The sequence below is a fragment of the Oncorhynchus mykiss genome, chromosome 27 (genome assembly GCF_013265735.2).
Source record: "Oncorhynchus mykiss isolate Arlee chromosome 27, USDA_OmykA_1.1, whole genome shotgun sequence".
Lineage (NCBI taxonomy): Eukaryota > Metazoa > Chordata > Actinopteri > Salmoniformes > Salmonidae > Oncorhynchus > Oncorhynchus mykiss.
The window spans coordinates 30,722,088-30,743,986 of NC_048591.1; the positions used below are offsets into that span (position 1 = coordinate 30,722,088).

The 21,899-nt window shown below is 44.3% G+C and overlaps 2 protein-coding genes across 3 annotated transcripts in view; both read right to left on the minus strand.

Annotated features, from left to right (window-relative positions):
- The window catches only part of LOC110507935 (SPRY domain-containing SOCS box protein 4), a 41,012-nt gene extending 38,634 nt beyond the window's left edge, over nt 1-2,378 (minus strand). For both annotated transcript variants that reach the window (XM_021588356.2, XM_036965431.1), the window contains exon 1: nt 1,804-2,378. The gene's annotated coding sequence lies outside the window, so the exon portion shown is untranslated. The remainder of the gene's footprint in view (nt 1-1,803) is intronic.
- A 15,314-nt stretch (nt 2,379-17,692) lies between these two features.
- Nucleotides 17,693-21,574, minus strand: LOC118944654 (tripartite motif-containing protein 42-like). The gene is made up of 5 exons (XM_036964659.1): nt 21,375-21,574; nt 20,459-21,168; nt 18,204-18,937; nt 17,866-18,090; nt 17,693-17,749 (listed from the first exon to the last, which is right to left on the minus strand). Exons 1-5 carry the CDS (start codon nt 21,470-21,472, stop codon nt 17,693-17,695), a joined length of 1,824 nt encoding a protein of 607 aa, XP_036820554.1. The 5' UTR covers nt 21,473-21,574.
- Nucleotides 21,575-21,899: the final 325 nt, after the last annotated feature.

Consider the following 21,899-nt stretch of genomic DNA (forward strand, 5'->3'; position numbering starts at 1 on the left):
TGAACAATTAATGAAACGGCCAACCGGACTATTTACATTGACCCCCCTCCTTTGTTTTTACACAGCTCCTACTCTCTGTTTTTTTTATCTATGTATATAGTCACTTTACCCCTACCTACATGTACAAATTACCTCGACTAACCTGTACACCCGCACATTGACTCTGTACCAGCACAAAGCCTCGTTGTTGTTATTTTGTGTTACTTTTTATTTTGTAAATATGTTCTTAACTCTATTTCTTGAACTGCATTGTTGGTTAATAAGGGCTTGCAAGTAAGCATTTCACTGTAAGGTGAACAACACCTGTTGTTTTCAGCACATGTGACAAATAAAATGTGATATTCTAAATGTATTTCAACCAATCATTAGTCATTTGTGTCAGTGCAGTAAATGTTGAGTGCTCTTCTCTATAAACATGCTGAAAGTCTTAATTTGTTCACATAGAAATAGCTTGTGTGTTTGGTCAACAACAACAAAAACTTCCAACAGTGTGCCTATTCCAGCTCTGCATCGGTGTGGTCATGATGCACTGTGGATGTCGCCCATCTAGGTGGCTATAGGGTTCATAGGTCACCTGACATGACTGAGGTCGTGGGTTCAAACCCCAGATGTTAATAATTGAGTTTGGGGGCTGTGAATGGTTCTATACTAGGAACTATCTGAATACTTCCCATGGGCTCATTCATTGATTGGGCCTATACAACAGCCCAAAACCGGTAATGGTTTTCCATATAAATGGATTAGTTGTAGGCCAAGTCAGAAGAGTAAGCAAGGCCTACTCTGGTGACAGAGGTTTAATGTACCATCCACTAAGACGCATCAAGGAAAGAAAAGCACATCAATATGATAACTGGCTCTTTAGGTCCATCCCACGGTAATCCTGTCACACTTCATCTGGACAGTGTTCCTGCCCCGGAAGGGCCAGGTCAGGCAGATGGTGTGGTTACTGTCCCTCCAGGAGATAAGGCATTTACCATTTAAAAATGACCAATAAACTGCAACAGATCCACTTGAATAGGCGTCCGTTTTGGTAAACCTACCCCCGCTGTAAAATATCTCTCCTGTTTGCCCACCTGTCTGTCTGTAGAATCAAAGACTACACTGACGTAAATTCAGCTGTGACAATAGGAAACTGCCCAAAGCAGGGTATCAAATAGCAAGCCGACATGCAAATTCTGCAAAGGAGTAGACTACAATACAGTGGCTAATACTTAAAGCAAAAAAGTGCTTTCCTGATGTAAGTAATAACCATTACGGTGGCCTACTCCGTGTCCCAGTTTTCGACAGAATTAAATCCTGAATATTCTATATGTTGTCAACAACATATTTTGGGGGAAATTATGTTTATTTGCTTGTAGCCACTCAGAACCTTTTCAGAATATCGTTTCGAAAACATTCTAATCATAATAAGTTTATTAATATTGTGTCATTACTTCCCAAGCGCTTGTAAACGGTAGGATTAATTAATTGTACAACAAAAAAAATGGAATTACAAGTAAATGCCAAAGACAATTTATGCTTCTCAAATTACCAAGCCTCGCTTCCCAGTCGACGTAATTTTATTTCAATAAAGTCATAAAGTAGCCTTCTCGTACGAAAGGCTTATTGAGTTGCTGCAGCTTCATAAAAACAACATGTACAACAACACAACATACCCAACCCAGTGCGACAAAGTTGTAAACACTGCCAAGTTTTCTAAACGTCAACAATAGAGAGCATATTGAACAACACTATCGAATGTGTTCAAACATTATTATATTCGACGGGAAAAAAATGAAAACAGACGAGACATATTTTACTTACGTTCCAATGTAGCCAAAAGCCTCGCCTCGCGACCGACAAAAAGCCCTCACGACGCCAAGTTCTCTCCTTGAGCATAAAAAAACGTTGGACTTTTTTTTCTATTATGCGTCGAATATAATCATTTTATTTCACCAAGCCGTACTAACTTTACTCTTCTGTGCTGTTTTATCGGCGAATTCTCTCTATCTACCGATAAGGGAATTCGCGACGGGCGGCTTCTTTGTTCCGCGAGCCATTCCGTGGAAATCACCGTTCATGTGTCGCTGATACGCACTGATTGGCCAAGTCGCTCGAGGGATAGGATCCGCAATAGGTGATGGCTAGGGCAACAGCAGAGCCATTTCTTTCCGCAGTCCTAAAGTCAGCCCATTTTTCGTGGCGAGGATATAATCATTCGACTAGCTAGTTTTGCTCACAACACTGACCTCGGGGAGTGAAGAAGTATCCTAGTCTAAATTTGAAATGACTTTTTCTATGCAACTAGCCTAAATGTTACTAGTAGCATAGGCCTACATTGCCCAATATTGGACTAAAGGAGCCTAACGTTACTCCTTAGTCCAAGTACCTTACATGGTTCTGTTTTAACTATACAGTCACCTCTCATGGCAGACCTCGTGGATCTGTTGCCGTGGGTTTTATGTTTGACAAAAGTACAAAGTGGAGGGGGAGCCAGGCCATTCAGGATCTTAAATACAAGAGGTGTTGCTATATTGCGCAATATTTCCCCAACTCGGGAGCTTATGTTTTCTGAGGATGTAACAGTGATTATGGCTATTGGCTTTCTATCAAGCACCTTGAGAGCCTGATTGTAGACAGACTGACCGGGCTTTAATGTTGTACAGCAAGCTTGGGCCCAACTAGGTCAACCAGTATGTTAAGTGGGGAAGTATCATGGCATTGAAGTTCAGTTTGGCTACCTCTGTAGTCAGACAATTTCGTATGAATTGGAAATGAGCGAGGTTGGATTTGGTTATTTGAGTTCCCTTTCTCACCTGCTTTTTAAAAGAGAGGTTGGAATCAAGTATCAGATACCACCTGGAGCCTCTCCCCAGACACATAGACATCTGGCTCAGTAGCATCAGATACAACCTGGAGCCTCTCCCCAGACACATAGACATCTGGCTCAGTAGCATCAGATACCACCTGGAGCCTCTCCCCAGACACATAGACATCTGGCTCAGTAGCATCAGATACCACCTGGAGCCTCTCCCCAGACACATAGACATCTGGCTCAGTAGCATCAGATACCACCTGGAGCCTCTCCCCAGACACATAGACATCTGGCTCAGTAGCATCAGATACCACCTGGAGCCTCTCCCCAGACACATAGACATCTGGCTCAGTAGCATCAGATACCACCTGGAGCCTCTCCCCAGACACATAGACATCTGGCTCAGTAGCATCAGATACCACCTGGAGCCTCTCCCCAGACACATAGACATCTGGGTCAGTAGCATCAGATACCACCTGGAGCCTCTCCCCAGACACATAGACATCTGGCTCAGTAGCATCAGATACCACCTGGAGCCTCTCCCCAGACACATAGATATCTGGCTCAGTAGCATCAGATACAACCTGGAGCCTCTCCCCAGACACATAGACATCTGGCTCAGTAGCATCAGATACCACCTGGAGCCTCTCCCCAGACACATAGACATCTGGCTCAGTAGCATCAGATACCACCTGGAGCCTCTCCCCAGACACATAGACATCTGGCTCAGTAGCATCAGATACCACCTGGAGCCTCTCCCCAGACACATAGACATCTGGCTCAGTAGCATCAGATACCACCTGGAGCCTCTCCCCAGACACATAGACATCTGGCTCAGTAGCATCAGATACCACCTGGAGCCTCTCCCCAGACACATAGATATCTGGCTCAGTAGCATCAGATACAACCTGGAGCCTCTCCCCAGACACATAGACATCTGGCTCAGTAGCATCAGATACCACCTGGAGCCTCTCCCCAGACACATAGACATCTGGGTCAGTAGCATCAGATACCACCTGGAGCCTCTCCCCAGACACATAGACATCTGGCTCAGTAGCATCAGATACCACCTGGAGCCTCTCCCCAGACACATAGACATCTGGCTCAGTAGCATCAGATACAACCTGGAGCCTCTCCCCAGACACATAGACATCTGGCTCAGTAGCATCAGATACCACCTGGAGCCTCTCCCCAGACACATAGACATCTGGCTCAGTAGCATCAGATACCACCTGGAGCCTCTCCCCAGACACATAGACATCTGGCTCAGTAGCATCAGATACCACCTGGAGCCTCTCCCCAGACACATAGACATCTGGCTCAGTAGCATCAGATACCACCTGGAGCCTCTCCCCAGACACATAGACATCTGGCTCAGTAGCATCAGATACCACCTGGAGCCTCTCCCCAGACACATAGACATCTGGCTCAGTAGCATCAGATACCACCTGGAGCCTCTCCCCAGACACATAGATATCTGGGTCAGTAGCATCAGATACCACCTGGAGCCTCTCCCCAGACACATAGACATCTGGCTCAGTAGCATCAGATACCACCTGGAGCCTCTCCCCAGACACATAGACATCTGGCTCAGTAACATCAGTTGCCCTCTTTGGGAAGAACATGCAGACAGCTTTGTTCACATTGAGTCCACTCTGTCTTCCGTCTGTTTTCTGTAAACAAGCACTGTAACATTGAAATATGGCCTCATAACCCTATAAAGGTGTGTATCAATTTAACCTTTTGTTTTTGGAAAATTATTTCTTGACAATATGTAAGCTAAGGCCCGCAAGCGATGTGTGTTAATGTTCGCACCAAGCGTTGCGGCTCTTAACATAGCTCCCCTACAGAAGACCCTGTCGACCAATGACTCTTATGTGTAAAGTAAGGAAACTTAGACTCATGATCAAGGGCTAAGGCCTACACAGCTATAGCCTTGAATACAGGCATGTAGGCTCTTCTCCTAATAGGCCTACAGAGAGTAAGATAGGCCTACATGAGGAAGACCAGATAGTAGACATAGATGTTGTGATTTAGGGACTATAGATTCTGACCTAAGGGGCAGGATATCGAAATAGCGTGAAATCAATTTCAATGAGGCTTAGTGTTGAAATCAATACTAAACATCACCATTGATCACAAGTCATTGTACAACAATATTGATTATAGTTTGTCATTATACACATTACCATTGATCGCCCAACGGTATACGTCTCGCTTGACTGCATACAGCTCAGAATTGTTAAAATGGTGCCAGGGGTAGGCTTATGCTGTGCTGTGCTCAGCCTGCATATCCGTGTGTGTGTGTGTGTGGTCAGACTGCCAGATGAATCTGTTCTCATTGCTGTTGACACCTGACATTAACAGAGCTGTCTGCTCAGCACTTTTATTTTCCCTTGTGATTTGATCCATAGAACTTTCAATTCTCTCTTTCTCTTGCTCTTTCTTTCTTTCTCTCTCTCTCTCCCTCTCGCTCTTTCTTTCTTTCTCTCTCTCTCTCTTTCTTTCTTTCTTTCTTTCTTTCTTTCTTTCTTTCTTTCTTTCTTTCTTTCTTTCTTTCTTTCTTGCTCTTTCTTTCTTTCTTTCTCTATCTCTATCTCTATCTCTCTCTCTTGCTCTCTCTCTCTTGCTCTCTCTCTCTCATACACACACACACACACACACACACACACACACACAGAGTGTGGGGCTATGAATCATCATCATCAGTTGGATGTTTATGTCTTAGAGCGACCATCACGCTGGGGCTGTAAACTACAGACTGTGTGTGTGTTCTGTGAGCTCCAGACAGACTGTGTGTGTGTGTGTGTTCTGTGAGCTCCAGACAGACTGTGTGTGTGTGTTCTGTGAGCTCCAGACAGACTGTGTGTGTGTGTGTGTGTGTTCTGTGAGCTCCAGACAGACTGTGTGTGTGTTCTATGAGCTCCGGACAGACTGTGTGTGTGTTCTGTGAGCTCCAGACAGACTGTGTGTGTGTTCTGCGAGCTCCAGACAGACTGTGTGTGTGTGTGTGTGTGTTCTGTGAGCTCCAGACAGACTGTGTGTGTGTTCTGCGAGCTCCAGACAGACTGTGTGTGTGTTCTGCGAGCTCCAGACAGACTGTGTGTTCTGTGAGCTCCAGACAGACTGTGTGTGTGTTCTGCGAGCTCCAGACAGACTGTGTGTGTGTGTGTGTTCTGTGAGCTCCAGATAGACTGTGTGTGTGTTCTGCGAGCTGCAGACAGACTGTGTGTGTGTGTGTTCTGTGAGCTCCAGACAGACTGTGTGTGTGTGTGTTCTGTGAGCTCCAGATAGACTGTGTGTGTGTTCTGCGAGCTCCAGACAGACTGTGTGTGTTCTGTGAGCTCCAGACAGACTGTGTGTGTGTGTGTTCTGTGAGCTCCAGACAGACTGTGTGTGTGTTCTGTGAGCTCCAGACAGACTGTGTGTGTGTGTGTTCTGTGAGCTCCAGACAGACTGTGTGTGTGTTCTGTGAGCTCCAGACAGACTGTGTGTGTGTGTGTTCTGTGAGCTCCAGACAGACTGTGTGTGTGTTCTGTGAGCTCCAGACAGACTGTGTGTGTGTTTCTCATAATCTTTTCATACTTTACCCCAGCCTCCCATAAATGTTCCCACCAGCAGTTGCTGAAACTTCTTCAAGTCTATAGACACCCACGTCTCTCACTGTCTCTGCTCTCTCTCTGCCTGCATATGCCTTTCATTAGCTCTTCCTTTTCTTTTCTCCTCCTAATCCTCTCTTATCACTGTGATATTTCCTCCCTGGGGTGTCACTAAACCGGATTGATTTGATCATCATGTATTGACAGTCAAACGCCACCATGAAGTTTTCTGCTCATTAAAAATCATGAAAATGAGTAACAGCCTGTATTGCTTCCGTTGTGCTGAACTTTCTTTCACTTTCCCTTATATGTGGGCCAGTGTTTTGTGTGTGTGTGTGTGTGAGAGAGAGAGAGAGAGAGAGAGAGAGAGAGAGAAAGAATAGGAAAGGATTTTTATTTGGGGTCTCTGATTTCACCCTCCCTTATGTGATGTGGTTTTGCAGATGAAAACTTTTTTGGTTGCAGAGTTAGCCAGAGTTCAGACAAAGCTCAAGGGAAGTTTTGTGAGTGTCTCTTTGTAGACCTACACAGTGCTGAGGCGGGGGTCTTCACCTAGATAGTGGGCAACAGAAGCAGTGGATGTCTGAAGGAACACCCACAGAACAGTACTTTTCTGTATGAATCTTAACTTTGCCATCGTTTCTCTATTTTGCTGTGATTTTGCCAGTGCCAATGTAGACTACCAGACAATTCTTACTGTTCTGCCCCAGTAACTGACTCACCTGACCAGTGGAGGCTGCTGAGGGGAGGATGGCTCATAATAATGTCCGGAATGGAGTGAATGGAATGGTTTATGTTTGATACCATTCCATACACTCCATTCCAGCCATTACACTCAATTCCAGCCATTATTATGAGCCTCCACTGCACCTGATGTAAGATAAAGTTGTCTCCAGATACTTATCTGAGATCAGGTTTAGTAGTTTTCCAACTAATGATTAGGATTAGGATTAGGGGAAGGGGAAGCTGGTCGTTAATGGTTAGGATTAGGGGAAGGGGAAGCTGGTCGTTAATGGTTAGGATTAGGGGAAGGTTAGGGGAAGGGGAAGCTGGTCGTTAATGGTTAGGATTAGGGGAAGGGGAAGCTGGTCGTTAATGGTTAGGATTAGGGGAAGGGTAAAATGGTCGTTAATGGTTAGGATTAGGGGATGGGGAAGCTGGTCGTTAATGGTTAGGATTAGGGGACGGGGAAGCTGGTCGTTAATGGTTAGGATTAGGGGACGGGGAAGCTGGTCGTTAATGGTTAGGATTAGGGGAAGGGGAAGCTGGTCGTTAATGGTTAGGATTAGGGGAAGGGGAAGCTGGTCGTTAATGATTAGGATTAGGGGGAGAGGAAGCTGGTCTTTAACCTGTGCTTATGAGTAACGTCTACTTCAAGTGGCTCACCTTCCCAGAGCAGTCATCTGCGTGTTGCTAAAGTAGAGGATGATGGGAGATTCCCCTGGGCTTATCTAAGACTGTTGTTTCCCCTTGTCCTCTTACACTCAGCCTCCCTCTCCCACAAGTTATTTCTCTGCAAGATGCAATGCTGGAAAAGTGATATAGGGGGAGTAGAGCAGGGATTCAGAGAGACAGGCAGGCAATGAGAAGTGACAGTAAAGGATAGAGGGAGATGGGGAGAGATTGACATAAATTATACATTTGAGAGTAGGAAGGGTGAGTTAGTCCTCTGAGTAAGCACCGCACCAGAGATGTGCCGAATAATAGTTTCTTTATTTAGCCAAGAGAACAAAAACACAAGCCCCTAAGAGTCATCTACTAAGCCTGTTTGATATAATCCCCACGACTACGATGGGAAAACAACAAACAACAGTCTCTCTCTCATTCTTCCTCCTCACTCTCTCTCTCTCTCTCTCTCTCTCTCTCTGCCCCCTCCCTTCTTTTCCGAAATGAGGATACAGGCTTAGCAGCTTGCTGCATCTCTTTTTGCAGGGGTGTTGTGGTGTTGCTGTGTATGTATGATGCCAAATTCGAAACAAAGTCCTAGCCACTACCTCAAAGTACTATAGTAATTTCGAGAGGATTGGATAGTTCTCGGAACATCCTTCCTGGCCTGAAGACAGGTTAAGTGGATCTACTACTCTGCTAATAACACATATCCATTTCTTTTAGGACTAAATATCAAAGGGTAGGGGCTCGGACATTGAGTATACAATATGTGTTAAAGTTGTGGTATTGAGACTGGTCCATCATACTATTGGTACTGTTTGAGTGTATTGGGGGTGTTGTTCATTCTAGTCATATTGAGCTAGCAGCGGAATGATAAAAACAGATGTTTTTGTAGATGTCTGCTCCAGTTAGCCAGACAGTAGATCCTATACCCCACATGCAAATAAATATAAAACACACTTCTCAGTATGGTGCTCTCCCTTATCTAGCTTTAACTCTCTCTCTCTCTCTCTCTCAATTCAAATTTTTATTTTTTTTATTTTATTGCACCTTTATTTAACCAGGTAGGCAAGTTGAGAACAAGTTCTCATTTACAATTGCGACCTGGCCAAGATAAAGCAAAGCAGTTCGACACATACAACGACACAGAGTTACACATGGAGTAAAACAAACATACAGTCAATAATACAGTATAAACAAGTCTAAATACGATGTGAGAAAATGAGGTGAGATAAGGGAGGTAAAGGCAAAAAAAGGCCATGTTGGCAAAGTAAATAGAATATAGCAAGTAAAACACTGGAATGGTAGATTTGCAATGGAAGAATGTGCAAAGTGCAAAGTAGAAATAAAAATAATGGGGTGCAAAGGAGCAAAATAAATAAATACATTTAATACAGTAGGGAAAGAGGTAGTTGTTTGGGCTAAATTATAGGTGGGCTATGTACAGGTGCAGTAATCTGTGAGCTGCTCTGACAGTTAGTGCTTAAAGCTAGTGAGGGAAATAAGTGTTTCCAGTTTCAGAGATTTTTGTAGTTCGTTCCAGTCATGGGCAGCAGAGAACTGGAAGGAAAGACAACCAAAGGAGGAATTGGCTTTGGGGGTGACCAGTGAGATATACCTGCTGGAGCGCGTGCTACAGGTGGGAGATGCTATGGTGACCAGCGAGCTGAGATAAGGCAGGGCTTTACCTAGCAGAGACTTGTAGATAACCTGGAGCCAGTGGGTTTGGCGACGAGTATGAAGCGAGGGCCAACCAACGAGAGCATACAGGTCGCAATGGTTTGGTGACAAAACGGATGGCACTGTGATAGACTGCATCCAGTTTGTTGAGTAAAGTGTTGGAGGCTATTTTATAGATGACATCACCGAAGTCGAGGATCGGTAGGACAGTCAATTTTACGAGGGTATGTTTGGCAGCATGAGTGAAGGATGCTTTGTTGCGATAAAGGAAGACAAAAGTGACAAACAATAAAAAATGAACAGTAAATATTACATTCACAACAGTTCCAAATGAATAGAGATATTTCAAATGCCATATTATGGCTATATACAGTGTTGTAACAATGTGCAAATGTTTAAAGTGAAAAATGGAAAATAAATTAACATAAATATAGGATGTATTTTCAATGGTGTTTGTTCTCCACTGGTTGCCCTTTTCTTGTGGAAACAGGTCACACATCTTGCTGTTGTGATGGCACACTGTGGTATTTCACCCAGTAGATATGGGAGTTTATCAAATCAATTGGATTTGTTTTCGAAATCTTCGTGGGTCTGTGTAATCTGAGGGAAATATGTGTCTCTAATATGGTCATACATTTGGCAGGAGGTTAGGAAGTGCAGCTCAGTTTCCATCTCATTTTGTGGGCAGTGTGCACATAGCCTGTCTTCTCTTGAGAGCCATGTCTGCCTACGGCGGCCTTTCTCAATAGCAAGGCAATGCTCACTGAGTCTGTACATAGTCAAAGCGTTCCTTAAGTTTGGATCAGTCACAGTGGTCAGGTATTCTGCCACTGTGTACTTTCTGTTTAGGGCCAAATAGCATTCTAGTTTGCTCTGTTGTTTTGTTAATTCTTCCCATTGTGTCAAGAAATTATCTTTTTGTTTTCTCATGATTTGGTTGGGTCTAATTGTGTTGCTGTCTGGGGGCTCTGTGGGCTGTCTTTGTGTTTGTGAACAGAGCCCCATGACCAGCTTGCTTAGGTTACTCTTCTCCAGGTTCATCTCTCTGTAGGTGATGGCTTTGTTATGGAAGGTTTGGGAATCACTTCCTTTTTGGTGGTTGTAGAATTCAAAGGCTCTTTTCTGGATTTGGATAATTAGCGGATATCAGCCTAATTCTGCTCTGCATGCATTATTTGGTGTGTTACATTATACACAGAGGATATTTTTGCAGAGTCTCAATTTGGTGTTTGTCCCATTTTGTGAATTCTTGGTTGGTGAGCGGACCCCAGACCTCACAACCATAAAGGGCAATGGGTTCTATAACTGATTAAACTATTTTTAGCCAGATCCTGGTATGTCTGGTATGTCTGGTATGACTGGTATGTCAAATGTTATGTACCTTTGATGGCGTAGAAGGCCCTTCTTGCCTTGTTTCTCAGCTCGTTCACAGCTTTGTGGAAGTTACCTGTGGTGCTGATGTTTAGGCCGAGGTATGTATTGTTTTTTGTGCGCTCTATGGCAGCGGTGTCTAGATGGAGTTTGTATTTGTGGTCCTGGCAACTGGACCTTTTTTGGAACACCATTATTTTTGTCTTACTGAGATTTACTGTCAGGGCCCAGGTCTGACAGAATCTGTGCAGAAGATCTAGTTGCTGCTGTAGTCCCTCCAACACTCTCTCTCTCTCTGTCTCTAATTTCATCTCTCCATATCTCTGTCTTCCACTGATACCTTTCCTACTGCCTACTTATCTCTTCTCCTACATCCCTTATTATTTTTGAATAAACATTGGTTTTGCATGACTGCATACTATGAGAACAGATGTTGAGAGAGAGATGGAGAAGATTGAGTGACATAACATTTTATTTAGCCTACCACCTACCTGTATATTGTAGCATAGGAATGAATTAGATTTTTACAATAATTGGTCTAAGGATTAGCTAGGACAAAAGCTTGAGTCTCAATGTTTTATCCTCTGGCCATTCCGCACAAGGGGACCGACTCTTTAGTCAGAATGCGAGTGAGACCCCCCACCCTCTATCTCAACCTTTTCAAATGTCAGCCACTGCCTATTAGTGCAGCCAAACACTGTTACTGTGAGGGTTCATCTCAAATTAGCAACTGTAATGCGCACACACACACATACACACACAATTAGCGGCCACAGCCTTATGGTGATACCAGTGACATTGCCTAAACCCCTAACCATGTGTATGTGACCAATAACATGTGTGTTGTGTATGTTCTACAGATGATGTCAAGGCTTTTGGATGACTGTATGACCTCGTGACCTTACAAACACATTCGTATAACTCATGCACGCATGGATTCACAAGTAGTCACTATGCCACAGGATCACAGGCTGGTTTCTACTGTATGGGAGAATCGTAATTGCATACTCATCGCAACCTTTCTACTCTCTTCCTTCTCAAAACCGATTGGAGGAGGTCAGAGGGTAGGGACCTCTGGCTTTCTTATCCAATGGGTTTTGAGAAGGAGGCGAGGAGAGAAGACGCGAGGAGTATGCAATTAAGATTCTCCCTCTGTGTACACAAACAGGACTCCTGCTGTGTTTGTACTGATGTCAGCCATACAAATGTAGGCAAGTCACTTGAGCTCAGCATGAGTCCCATTTCCTCTGACTTTGCATGCTACGCTCTGTTATTATACAATCATGATCATCAGCACAACTCTGATGAAGCTGGAAACCTTGTCATAATAAACTCACCTGGGAGTTTAGATTAGTTTTATTTTTTTGCTGATGCTGAATATTTGTTGCTCCACCTAATCCTGTGCTGGTGGGATCTATGCTCCCATCTTTTGGTCAATTCTGGAAATAGCAACCATGTACTTGTCTATGAGGATCAGGCCTACTGCACTGTAACATTGTACTTGTCCATGAGGATCAGGCTTACTGAACTGTAACATTGTACTTGTAAATGAGGATCAGGCCTACTGCACTGTAACATTGTACTTGTCCATGAGGATCAGGCCTACTGCACTGTAACATTGTACTTGTCCATGAGGATCAGGCCTACTGCACTGTAACATTGTACTTGTCCATGAGGATCAGGCCTATTGCACTGTAACATTGTACTTGTCTATGAGGATCAGGCCTACTGCACTGTAACATTGTACTTGTCCATGAGGATCAGGCCTACTGCACTGTAACATTGTACTTGTCCATGAGGATCAGGCCTACTGCACTGTAACATTGTACTTGTCCATGAGGATCAGGCCTACTGCACTGTAACATTGTACTTGTCTAAGAGGATCAGGACTACTGCACTGTAATATTGTACTTGTCCATGAGGATCAGGCCGACAGAACTGTAACATTGTACTTGTCAATGAGGATCAGGCCTACTGCACTGTAACATTGTACTTGTCTATGAGGATCAGGCCTACTGCACTGTAACATTGTACTTGTCTATGAGGATCAGGCCTACTGCACTGTAACATTGTACTTGTCCATGAGGATCAGGCCTACTGCACTGTAACATTGTACTTGTCCATGAGGATCAGGCCTACTGCACTGTAACATTGTACTTGTCTATGAGGATCAGGCCTACTCCACTGTAACATCGTACTTGTCCATGAGGATCAGGCCTACTGCACTGTAACATTGTACTTGTCCATGAGGATCAGGCCTACTGCACTGTAACATTGTACTTGTCCATCAGGATTAGGCCTACTGCACTGTAACATTGTACTGTTCCAGGGGGAGCAGGCCTACTGCACTGTAACATTGTACTTGTCCATGAGGATCAGGCCTACTGCACTGTAACATTGTACTTGTCTATGAGGATCAGGCCTACTGCACTGTAACATTGTACTTGTCCATGAGCATTAGGCCTACTGCACTGTAACATTGTACTTGTCTATGAGGATCAGGCCTACTGCACTGTAACATTGTACTTGTCCATGAGGATCAGGCCCACTGCACTGTAACATTGTACTTGTCCATGAGGATCAGGCCTACTGCACTGTAACATTGTACTTGTCCATGAGGATCAGGCCTACTGCACTGTAACATTGTACTTGTCTATGAGGATCAGGCCTACTGCACTGTAACATTGTTCTGGTCTATGAGGATCAGGCATACTGCACTGTAACATTGTACTTGTCCATGAGGATCAGGCCTACAGAACTGTAACATTGTACTTGTCCATGAGGACCAGGCCTACTGCACTGTAACATTGTACTCTTCCAGGGGGAGCAGGCCTACTGCACTGTAACATTGTACTTGTCCATGAGGTTCAGGCCTACTGCACTGTAACATTGTACTTGTCCATGAGCATTATTCCCACTGCACTGTAACATTGTACTTGTCCATGAGGAACAGGCCTACTGCACTGTAACATTGTACTTGTCTATGAGGATCAGGCCTACTGCACTGTAACATTGTAATTGTCCATGAGGATCAGGCCTACTGCACTGTAACATTGTACTTGTCCATGAGGATCAGGCCCACTGCACTGTAACATTGTACTTGTCTATGAGGATCAGGCCTACTGCACTGTAACATTGTACTTGTCAATGAGGATCAGGCCTACTGCACTGTAACATTGTACTTGTCCATGAGGATCAGGCCTACTGCACTGTAACATTGTACTTCTCAATGAGGATCAGGCCTACTGAACTGTAACATTGTACTTGTCCATGAGGATTAGGCCTACTGCACTGTAACATTGTACTTGCCCATGAGGATCAGGCCTACAGAACTGTAACATTGTACTTGTCCATAAGGATCAGGCCTACTGCACTGTAACATTGTACTTGTCCAGGGGGAGCAGGCCTACTGCACTGTAACATTGTACTTGTCTATGAGGATCAGGCCTACTGCACTGTAACATTGTACTTGTCCATGAGGATTAGGCCTACTGCACTGTAACATTGTACTTGTCCATGAGGATTAGGCCTACTGCACTGTAACATTGTACTTGTCCATGAGGATTAGGCCTACTGCACTGTAACATTGTACTTGTCTATGAGGATCAGGCCTACTGCACTGTAACATTGTACTTGTCCATGAGGATTAGGCCTACTGCACTGTAACATTGTACTTGTCCATGAGGATTAGGCCTACTGCACTGTAACATTGTACTTGTCCATGAGGATCAGGCCTACTGCACTGTAACATTGTACTTGTCCATGAGGATTAGGCCTACTGCACTGTAACATTGTACTTGTCCATGAGGATTAGGCCTACTGCACTGTAACATTGTACACAAGCAGGTAAGATTACAGCATTATCACTGATGAATCCTCAAATAACACTGTGGCAATCAGTCCTCTCGTTCCTCACAGACTGTGGGGATGGCAATGATGATGATAAGGTAGTTGTTGTGGAATTGTTAGATTACTTGTTCGATATTGCTGCACTGTCAGAACCAGAAGCACAAGCATTTTGCTACACCCACAATAACATCTGCTAACCATGGGTATGTGACCAATAACATCTGCTAACCATGGGTATGTGACCAATAACATCTGCTAACCATGGGTATGTGATCAATAACATCTGCTAACCATGTGTATGTGGCCAATAACATCTGCTAACCATGGGTATGTGACCAATAACATCTGCTAACCATGTGTATGTGACCAATAGCATCTGCTAACCATGGGTATGTGACCAATAACATCTGCTAACCATGGGTATGTGACCAATAACATCTGCTAACCATGTGTATGTGACCAATTGCATCTGCTAACCATGTGTATGTGACCAATAACATCTGCTAACCATGTGTATGTGACCAATAACATCTGCTAACCATGGGTATGTGACCAATAACATCTGCTAACCATGGGTATGTGACCAATAACATCTGCTAACCATGTGTATGTGACCAATAACATCTGCTAACCATGTGTATGTGACCAATAGCATCTGCTAATCATGTGTATGTGACCAATAGCATCTGCTAACCATGTGTATGTGACCAATAACATCTGCTAATCATGTGTATGTGACCAATAACATCTGCTAACCATGTGTATGTGACCAATAACATCTGCTAACCATGTGTATGTGACCAATAACATCTGCTAACCATGTGTTTGAAGAAGAGAAAAGATTCGATGACATTATGATCCATGTGTAAACCTCAGCAAAGGAAACAGAAAAGCTGATGAGAAAGGCAGTACTATAAGTCTGCGTTTACACAGGCAGCCAAAATCTAATCTTTTGCACAATTATTGGCAAAACAGCTGATCTGATTGGTCAAAATACTAAAGTGGTAAAATATCAGAATTGGGCTGCCTGTGTAGACGCAGACTAAGTGTGTGTATGAGAGAGCGAGTAAGAGACAGAGAGAGAAAGAAAGCGAGAGAAAGAGCGATGCCTGTAGTGATTTTAAAGGACACAATGACTTGTTTTATAAATGTAGTGTGATATTGCAGGTTAACAACCTCTCATAGTGGAGCAGATGACTAATATTACAGCACAGACACCATGTTCACACAACAGACTCTGTCACCCAGACCAACCCTCATATAACCAACCATGCACCAGGTGGACCGGTGGGGCTGTTGGGGTTAACAACTCACACCCTGTTGTAAATCAAGGACAGAACATTCAGCTCTCCCTCGCCAATGTTCACCAGAGGAAGGTCTTTTGTTTCTACAGACTTTTCCCGCTGAAACTGTAACACGTTCTAAAGCGAATACTGGAACAATATTTCAAACATAAAACGTGGGGAACACTAATGTCATTTCGTTTGTAATTTTGTGATATCATATAAAAAAATATATATAAAGGAAATACTGTAGCTTGGAAAGTACACACACTACATGAGTGAAGTGTCCATCCAATGTGTTGTGCATGAAATATGAAAAATTATGAAAGTGTTTTTGTTAAGAGAGGGAAATTATTTTAAGAGACAAAATATATAATTGTTTTACATAAACTTTGCACAAGTTACAAGTCACGCCCCTGAGTGAGGTCAGAGAGCGTGTCAGCCTGACGGAACCGCCCTTTTGAACAAACTGTATAAAATGATGGGTTAAGAATTTACATATCAGACCAGAGAGACATAGAGCTGCAGCTGCACTGTTAGAGCGGTTTGAACCCTGAATCTCAACACGAGGTAGAGACAATAAAACCACCTCCCGGACAATCACTGGTATGGTTTTGAGAGAGACACGGCGAACCAAGGCATTTCACGTAAATATATTTATGATTTCTCACTCCAAGCGGGCGGCGGTTTGTGTGCAAGGTATAGGAATACTATAAGTGAGAGTATTTTCTAAATGTACCAACGTTAAGGGTCTCTCTCCCTCTCACCCTCTCCATGTCTTTTGTAACAGGCAGCCATATTGTTGTCAGTCCGCTATGGACCTGTTTTTAACGTATTAAGTGTGTATGTTATCCTGTGTTACCCTTTAATTAGTTTGTAAATAAATAATTACACCAATTTGTGTAGTACTGAATCATAAGTAAGTCTCAGGTTTTTGCAGATGCAAGGAGGTTATGACTGTTCAGAATGATGATATGATATGAGGTTATGATTAATACATTGACTGTTTATAGATGTGATAGGTAAAGACCTTTAGAGTTTAATTCGGGAGATGGCAACTCTTTAAAGAACCCCTCTCGTGGTGCCCCAGATCCTAATGAGTTAATTGTTACATTATTAATTTAATCGGGTAACAATTAAACATATTTAGGTAATTAGATAAATAACAATCCTCAGATTGATTTTAAAGTCAAGCCACGACACTTACCAAATTTTTCCGGACAGTGCACTTTCAGCAGTGTTTTAATTAGAATGAGTGGATTACCATGTCCTTGAGAGATGTGTGGGCTGTAATAGCAGAGGGCTGCTGCTGCTGGGGGTAATAGGATGTAATTATTTAATGTTGTATAACGAGAGGGTCACCTAGGACTCGTTAGCCTGATGCTAATTAGTGTTTTTTTTCATAGGTGATTAAAGAAAGATTTCCACTGTTTGCTCTGGGCACCGAGACGTGACTAAGACTATAATTTTAAAGTGGTCAATACAATTGTATTCTGATTAACCTTTATTTAACCAGGTGAATTAGTTAGAAACAAATTCCACATAGCAACAAGATGTGTGCATTGTGTTTATTGAAACTCACTTTTTCAAAGCTGCTTGCATTATTTTTTTATGCAATGTATGTTTCTGTTAGATAATGTAAAGTAATATATGGAAATGGCAGATTGTAAGTAGACATATGGAGTATGAGATTTGATGTGTGGGATCTTTATTTCCTGTAGTAAGAGTTAGATTTCCTGTGTCACGGCTGCCTTGGCCTCATCTCCCTGGCACTCGGTGTTCACCTGGGAACAATGACAACATGAACAAGTTAGTTGTTAGTAATACTCATGTATATCAAAATAGGATTGGGCTCACAGTCAGTCAGTGAATGTCATTGGTCATGTAATACCACACTCACTCTGTAGGAGGAGCTCCACTCCCCGGCCCCGTTGTTGTTGACAGAGCGTGCCCGGAACAGGTAGTGTGTGTTTAGGCAGAGCCTGGCCGTCTGCAGGTTGCATGTCTTCAGCCCCACCAGGACCACTCCCTTCCCCTCCTCCATGGCCATCCCCAAGGTAACCGCATCCTGGAAGTGGATGTCAAAGGTCTCCACCTCCTCACCCATGGGCAGCATCCAGAAGATCTACACAGACAGATAGATAGCTATCATCATATTGGATAACTTCTACATAGATATAAAACAATACATTTGAAGTTTAATTCCTGAATAAGTCCATAGTTGCTGTTTAACTGTACCTCCACAGTGGCTCCACTGACGATGTGCTGGTAGATGATGGGGGGCCTGGGCAGCAGATAGCGTTCCTTATCGCTGCAGTCCCCAGCTGACAGGCCCAGCTGTTCCTCCATCACCAGCTTCCTGTGGCTCCTGGGGGTCCGGGGGCTTCGGGGTGAGTCCGCCAGGGAGCGGTGCGGGGTCCCTGGGCATGACGGCAGCTGCACCACCTCGCAGCACCCCTCCAAAACGTCTGCCTCCATGCCGGTCGCCACAGAAACCACTGCAGCCACTTCAGGGCTCTTCCAGTGGAGGTGGGTCCCCAGCAGGGCCTGCAGGTCCCTAAAGAGGGCATCAAAGTCCATCTTCACCCCCTTGAAGGGCTCCCCCTCCTGGAGAGTCAGGGCAGGGCGTTGAATGTCCCCGTTGACCCTCTGCAGCTGCTGGGTCAGAGCCATGGCCCCGGTCAGGAAGGCCACGGTGTTGGGCTCCAGGAGGGCCTGTTCAGAGATCATCTCCAGCCCAGTCAGGGAGCCCAGGAGTGGGGCAGAGGTCTGGAGGAAGTCAATGGCTCCGCTGCAGGTACTGGAGGTTAGGTTGTCCAGGTGTGAGAGCAGTGCCGCCTCCTGGTCTAGCAGGACATTACGGAGAGACAGGAAGCCCTCGCGTACACGGCGTCTTAGCTCGGTGCCGTCGGAGCCCGTCCGGGCCCTCAACTGGTCCATGGACACCATGTCAGCTTCACACTGGGACTTCACTACAGCCACATGACGGGTGCAGCAATAAACATCTGATACAAACTTACATTTCTGTATGAACTTTTAATGAATTAACTTTGAGTTTACTCTGCTGCAAGTAATCTGTTTGACATAATATTCCCTCTAAGCTGTGCACGTGCGTCGGCACGCAGCTCCCCTCGGATGGCCGGGCAGAAGAAATATCAGCCCATGCAGAGAAGCATGAGTTTGACCTTCACTCAACTTCCTAGTTTTTCCCTTTAGTTAACACTATCAACGTTTCACTATACTGTGGAAAATTGTGCTCAAATCAATACAATATTAGACACTTTCAATGTAACATACTGAAACAAAACAAACTATGCAAGACTTATTAGTATGCAACATTAACTGTGTAAGAGATTTTCTTGTATGCAGAGAGCATTGGCATATTATTCTATTGCATTTACAGGCATGACTCAGGCCCCTACTCTACAGCGCCATAACCAATCAGAGCTGCAGTAGGCCTATATGCAAATAGTCATATATGGATCTGTGCCATTCACTTTGAACTTGACTGTGTTTACAGCATGAGTGGTCACGAGTAGGTGCGCTTGTTTTGAGATCAAACCTGTGCACATTTGTTCATATTCTTTGCTAGTTAGTGAGTCGTTAGCCCGGTTATCTCTAATTTCTAGTCAACAATGGGGGAGTGGTTGCTTCCGACAAGAGCACAAGATGTGTGCATTTCTAGTCATCTTTGAAAAGCTAGTCAGGTAAAGTGCGTTTTTTAAGTGTTAAAGGGGCAGTGTTGTATTTTGAGACAGGCTTGATAAGGTAAGTAGCCAATAGGCAGAGGGAAGCATAATCTGTCTGGTTTTCTATAATAATGGTAATAATAATAATAATGCATTTTATTTTGTAAAGTGGTGTCTTGCATCAAACAACAAAACATTTTAAGCCATCTCCTTGTCTGAAGGACTAGTGGATAACAGGGTAATGTTAAGCCCTGCATGTTTTTTTTAAGTCTCATGGAATGTAGGCCTACATTGAACACCACACATTTGCTGCTACTGTAGGCTGATTGATAGAACAGCTATTTCCATGTTAAAATGTTATGGGATGTATTTTTCTCCATTGTTTTCGATGGTAGGCCACTCTGGTAGACCTACATTATGATAAAATATCCATAGTAGCCTACCTGACCACTGTTAAAACTGAAACTTAAAGCGAGTACAACCTCAGTGTTCACAGTAAACTTGCGCTGGAATTTGCACAGAATTTTCAAAATGTGCAAGTTTGTCCTCAGCAGACCTGAAATTTGCTCAGTGCCTATTTTCTTTTGAGGGAACATTGGCTACCATTGCTGTGGTTCACAGAGATTGGATTTTGAGAATGTATTTTTTACTTGGAGTAATTAAGATGTGAAAGGTTATCACTGGTACATTCTGGCTGCACTTATGAAAGCTAATTAACTGAACAAAAGCTGTTTGTGCAGCAACATTAAGATGTCAAAAGAACGACATAAATCCATGAAATTAGAGTAGTAGACGTGACCTTACCCTTCCAAGCCTGCTCTAGGGAATTGTGGATGCCCACCTCCATGTGGGTGCGGGCCTCGTGGACTAGAGACACATTGTGTCCCTGGTGCCCCTGTTCCATGCACCCCTGGCACCCCAGAGCTCCGTCGTCAAGGCAACAGTGGGACAGGGAGCGGTCGTGGTGGGTGGGGCACGGATCGCGGCACCCGCTCTCCACGGGCTCCGTCAGCACGTGGACCTGGAATGCCCGTTTGCCATGGAGTTTTCTCAGGCACTTGGCACAGTAGTTAAGGCCGCAGGTGTGGCAGTAGCGCTGGGCCTCGCGCTGCTTACAGCAGATCTCGCAGGCGGTCACCCTCAGGGGTCTCTTCTTGGCACGGTTGTTTTTGGGTTGCTTCACCCACCTCAGGCCCTCAAGCCTTTCCAGGAGCTGCTCAGCCACGTTAGCCAGGAGAAGGTTCTCTGGGAAGTGCCAGGACTCGCCGGGCTGGAGGGAGTAGTGGACCAGGCAGCGGGGGCACTGGGAGCAGGGCTGAGGTTGCTCGGCATCAGAGGCCTTGGTGCTGGGCGGCTTCTTGCGGACGCTTTCCAGGCAGGGCCGACAGAGGCAGTGGCCACAGGGCAGAGACACAGGCTGGAGGAGGAGAGTGTCACAAGCTGGGCAGCACAGGTGGAGAGCCAGGGAGCGGGTCACTGGGTCAAGCTCAGCTTTTGTCTGGGCATCCTGAGAGCTAGAAGGGGTAACAGGCAGGCTTAGAGGTCAGAGAGGGGAGAGCTGGAAAAAAATACTAATGTAGTCACAGTTACACTACAATATCATCCCCCCACTATGCCAGACATTTTCAGATGACTATTTCTGTTATTCCAGTCCATATAAAAATAAAAATCATATATGGCACTACTTCAGTACTTGTTATGCTTTTTATCTGTTTCATACCATATCTCCTTTCCTGTGTGTTTGGCTTTGGGGTTGTTGCGCATCTTCGAAGACCTCAAGCGCGGCCAACAGCCGGATTCAGAATCAGTACCAAGCATTCTTGTATTAGATAACAGATTCCCAATTCTATTTTATGCGCTATATCCTAAAGAAAACAAAGTCATGATTAGATTTCGCTCGTTAGGCTAGCCTACTTTCTATTTCACTCATTGGCTTACATTTTGGTTGCAAATTCTAATAGAGATCGTTATATTTAATTAGCCTAATCTAGTTAATTAATCTGCATTTTTCATTCATTACTGAGGCACTTACGTTCTTCAGCACGTCTGAGTGTGATCAAAAAGTGAAACTCGCGGGAATATCTCAGCTGTTTTACTGTGACGTACACTTTCGGCCGTCTATGACGTTATTATGGCAGCGTACGTGGCGGCCGAATTATGTGGTAACGTGATCAAATTCCAAGCCCAGCGCTTTAATATGATTCTCTACAGCCTATTTCCTCGAAGTGGGGAAAAAGTTGATAAA